Here is a 5,381-nt window from a genome sequence, read left to right on the forward strand (position 1 = left end):
GCGGCAGCGTGGCGTAGCGCGGGGGCAGCATCACACCCACCGGCACGCGGCCCAGCTGTACATGCAACATAATAAAACATGTTTAACGCTAAGGAAACACTAATCAAAGGATAGTCCGCTAACTATTCAGATATCATACATGACTTAAGCTGATGGGTATTTTCTGTCAAAACTTCACTGTGTTATAAGGAGTTAGAAGTAAAAGTTACATTTATTCAATGGCTTAGATATTGTTTTGATAAAAGAAAGTGTTTAATTTATTTACTTAAATGATTATGTACCCACATGAAGTCTACTCTAAATATTTGGAGCGTCTAGTTCTTGCTTTGGCCATGTCTTGTGAGAGAATCTCGTGCGCCTTGATCTGAATTGATATACCAGTGCTGGCATCCTATATTGAGCAATCCTCACCACTGATACTTAGTAGTACTTTAGTATAGTTTTTTAATGAACGCAGCAACAAAAATATAGTACAAATTCTGTGTATTTCCTGTCATGTTACAGAAATAAAGCTAGATTAAATTAATATTTTGCTCTTGATGTAGATTCGATAGAGTTCTTCATTTATTACAATTGACCCTAATTTGTAGAAGTTTACCGGTTTCCCACAGACCGACAAGCATGCGTTAGCTCTGCGCGTTTAGTTAATTGTGCAAACTATTTACGAGTATAACCAGTTATTTTGATTGCCGTAGAGTTGGATAAATTGACTTGATGGTAAATATAATTGAAGGTCGAGTTGCCAAATGACCAGTTCTAAAACAGTAAATAAGTAAAAAACTTCAAATTGCTTAAACTTATCTACAAACGGGCCCGAAAAAAAATAAACTTAGACAATAGTTTATCAAAGGTATATAGATGACTTCAATTCTAAAAATACTTTATTCTAAACATTGCAAATGTTTTAGTTATAGAAATATTCAGTTGACTGCCTTGACGGGCGCGCCCTGTGCGGTGCGTCGCGACCTCCGCTCCTACCTTGTCATCGCCTGTGATGAATAATCTACACAACTAAAGACTGATTCACATTAAAACAATATTATAAAGTGAATTTTACACGAAAATCATGCCATAATACCATAGAATATTGGTTTTTAATTTGTGTTTTTTGAGCTTTTTTGACCGTATAGTGCGACATCCGGTTTAGTTAATTTCGTATGTGCAGTGAATTGACACGAGTCGTGCAAGTGTTTCGTGTCGACGCGTCCCGCTTGCTAAGTGAGTTTAGACGCGCTAAGTTAGGCCTCAGGCACTGTGAAAGCGGCGACGGCGGAGTTGAACTTTTTAGTACAAGTAAATTAACTGCTATGAATTACTTCTATGTAAGTGAGTAACTGTTTTATGTGAATAAGTCTTTAGTTATTGATATTACGTTGTTATTAAATAATGCAAATTCTAAGATGGAAGTAATAATTTGTGAATGTAATATCTGTATTTAAGTTTATTTTATCGGACCTTCAATACATATGTTTGGCGAGAGTCTCTTAAGGTCCAAATTCTTCGCTCTTAGCCAGTTAACGGACATGACCATCGGAGTGGTATGGGTTGTACCATAGGTTGATCTACGCAACCTATTTGAGCTATCTTTGGTAAGAAGCATTAGAAAGCATTTAGCTTTAAGTATCAGTATTGGTTATGTGAAGAGGTAACTTAGCCAGCAATAAGTTATGCCCGCAGCAACGCGACCTAGTCTCCTGCGCCTGCGCCAGACCTGTCTCTGACCTTGTGTGCTCCTCACTTGCGATTTCGAGTTTTCTCACGCGGAAACACACTTACATACTTATTTTCCTCAATATTGTGTAAAATATCATATACAGAGCATTATATTCTATAACGCGTAAATATAACAGGAACAAACTAACTACGACTTAGTACACAATCAGAATTGCCGGCCATCTGTAAGAACGTAATCATAACTCTTAGTTTCTTTCTATATAAATCATCCAATTTGAAATTATCTTAGGTTCAATATAAAAAGTTAAAATCTTTATCTTTTATTATATTTAAGCGCCAATAGCCTAATGGTTTGGGGTAGGGACTACCGATCTTGCGGTCGAGGGTTCAAATCCCGCCATTCGACTATTCTCGTGAACCATATCCTAGCTCAAGACTAGAGCTTAGTTGGATTGGTTAAAGGAAATATTATTATAGTAAATGTCCATACGAAAATTATAAAGATTTGTATTTTTGTATGTATTGAAATAACTCAAAAACTACTAGGCCGATTTTAATAATTCTTTCACAATTAGAAAGGTAATTTATCTGTCAGTAACATAGGCTAGGTAAATTTTTTTACTATTTCTTAATTTAATGCGGTCGAAGTCGCGAGCAACAGCTAGTGTTTAATAATTACGACTTATAATCGCGAGATAGGAAAGGGATATCCAGCGGATAAAACGCATTTAAATCCACACCAGGTGGCGCTGGCACAAGTAATTTTGTGCGAATTTAATTTTGACGGGATGCAGTAATTTTTGGGGAATACCAAAAGCAAGTATTTGAAGAATTAATATTGTTTGGATTTACGTAACCGACACAAATGTTAGAAGTATGTTTTTGTACGTATGCACTTTCATATAGTTATGTATTGTCGGTATGCTAATGCATTATTATTTAAAGATACGAGTTTTTCTTGTAAATAACAAGTGTGTCAAAGGTAAATGAATTCAATTTCTTAAATGTATTTAATATTATCTTATGTAAATAGATCTTGGTGCAAGATGAAAAGGTCATATTAATAGGTAAAAGTGTTTTTTTATTAGTTTTTGTATCTTTATACGATTAGTGGTAAAACTTTTAATGCATAATGTAATAAATATGTAATTTAGAATATCTGTTATCTAAGCAACAAGATGTAAGGGTGGTGGGGGGTTGAGAAGAAAGTCCGGCGACCGGAAGTGACGTAAGGAGCCGGCACCACGTGTGTCCGATACTTCCGTTTGCGGTTGGCACTTTCAAATTCTACATGTGGCCGAGTTAGTGTTATGTAACTGAAATTCATGGAGATTAACTATTTAGATTAAATTAGTGATACAATGCGGAAAATATTATCATATTGACAGTTCATACAGCGTTCGAAAAGATTAAATAACCTAAAAATTAAGACTATTGAGGCTGCATCTGCGATATCTGGGCTATAAACTAATTGCATAACTTCTTAGAAATGTTTGCGGAACTCGAATCGGTTCCGATTCATCAATTGTCTGGTTATTGTACGAAAAAACTCAAACATCTCGAAGACATCCAAAGCAATGAACTGAAATGTTGCGAATTTTTATTACATTTCGTACATTTAAATACTGATGCGACCGTTACTATTGGCTTTTTATTTAAAATTTCATCTCTGTACGTGCCGTTATAGTTATATTGAAAAAGAACTGTTATTGTTCTGTCAAATACTGTAGAATACTGAAACAAACACTAAAAACTTCGCTTCTTAATTCCCGCTTACAATTTGTCGGTCGTCAATGTTAATGGAATTTGGAGTTTGAGCATTTAAGATGGTGGTACATATTTTAAAATCGTTTCAGTAATCTGCCGTAAACCATATAAAGTCGAGCAAAGGACAGCCGATTATAGGTTTAAGGGTAACTATTTTGTAACCTATTTTACAATTTTTTAGTATCAAAAGTTGAGGCGGCTTTAGAGATATCGATAACTGATACAAGAATTACTGTTTCGATATAGTAAAACAGCAATACAGTTACGTACAAGGTGTAAAATCATCGTCAATAATGAAGTTTATTAGACCGTTATAACGCTGTTATGACGAGAGGCAATGCTTCAATAAAGATATTTCCACGTAGCCAGCATCACTATACACCGACGAATATAACCTGAATTCGTGTAAACTAGAAAATATATGGCAACACATTGTTTTTACTGTCAGACAATATATTTTATTTAAGGTTTTATTGACTTTTCAGTAGTAAATAGTGATAGTAATTTTACCATAAAGTGTAAGGAAATTTAAGCAAATGGCAACATTAAGTCCCGTTTCTTGTAAACGACATTTCAATAGGCATTTTTTGTGTACTATAAACCATGTTAATGTCCAATGTCACCGCAGCCATCGATTTTGTCTCAATTCCAACGGCCTATTGAATATTGTTACCACTTTCTCTATTCTCTCGCAGTTATTTTAGGATTGTCTTCTAGAGAAAGTTATCATATTTCAAGAAAATATGCGAACATGACCTACTACCGGTAATTTATGGATGAAGAACAAATATTTTTAATATTAAATTTGATTAGAATAAAATCTTTGTTGAGGTAAAAATGCTTTAAAAAATAATTATTATCGTAACCCAATTACTACATTTATTTACTTATCATTTAAATAAATTAAAACAGAAATGTCAATATTTAAATCAACAAAATAAGTTGTTACTTAATTGTGCATTCCATTCTCTGTAGACGATGAGGTCTAAGGTTATGTAGTTATTTAATGTATAAAAAACTAGGAACAGTAACTTGTTTGTAAGATAATGTATACTAAAGTCGACATTCATACGTTTAAAACAACTCTATCAAAACGGGTTTGCAGAACAATCTCGCACAGGTGTAGTTTTTTATTTGGGGTTCCGTAGCTAGAATGTAGATTTACCTACTAAGAAAAGTATACGTTTTCATTTTACTAAACAATGTTGCCAGTTTTCAATAACACATTACATCATTCTTTATACTATAAATACGAGTTCGGATGGGTGTTTGTTACTAACTCTTTTACATTAGAATACATAGACTACATTCTATATTTGTTTCAAAATTCCGCACGAACGAAGTCGCGTGCAACAGCTAGTATGTTATACTATAACAAACAGTACACAATAAAATTGAGTAATAATAAAAGTCAATCAATAATGTTACAAAATAACGACATTAACACACCCTAATGTGCGTAATGGAGTCGCGCAACGAGCGAGGAATGCCAATGCCGACCGCCGACTGTTGCCGACTGTTGCCGACTGTTGCTACAAGTCCAACCAATTTCGTAGATTTAACAACTACATGCGATAAACATACACATGTAAGTGTAGAAAAAAATCTGTGTTTTTAGTCATAATTATGATTAAAATAAGTCATCTTAACATATCAGAATATAAAAAATCATTCCAAAAACGCATAAAGTTTTGAATCCATTGATGCAAAGTACAGTAAGAGCTCAATTTACCTGCAAAGGCGGGGCTCTAATGCCTATTAAACAAAACGATATAATTACAATAGTAACTAGTTAATTAATTTCGGCACATGTGTTACAAGTCTGTTAGTAGAGCGTTACATTTGAACCCTGGAATGTTGCTCAAATGCACCCGCAACAAGTTGTGCGGTGTGGACGTGATGAAATACCTGTAGCCTGCGGTCGGTAGAGGTCGCATGTG

The 5,381-nt window shown here is 34.4% G+C and overlaps 1 protein-coding gene across 1 annotated transcript in view; it reads right to left on the reverse strand.

Annotated features, from left to right (window-relative positions):
* Nucleotides 1–292: 292 nt before the first annotated feature.
* Nucleotides 293–5,381, reverse strand: part of LOC106106912 — a 16,349-nt gene continuing 11,260 nt past the window's right edge. The window contains exon 3 of the mRNA XM_013287571.1: nucleotides 293–391. Coding sequence (XP_013143025.1) covers nucleotides 293–391 — 99 coding nt within the window. The remainder of the gene's footprint in view (nucleotides 392–5,381) is intronic.

This window comes from Papilio polytes, unplaced genomic scaffold (assembly GCF_000836215.1).
Source record: "Papilio polytes unplaced genomic scaffold, Ppol_1.0 DF822067.1, whole genome shotgun sequence".
In the NCBI taxonomy this organism is placed as follows: Eukaryota; Metazoa; Arthropoda; class Insecta; order Lepidoptera; family Papilionidae; genus Papilio; species Papilio polytes.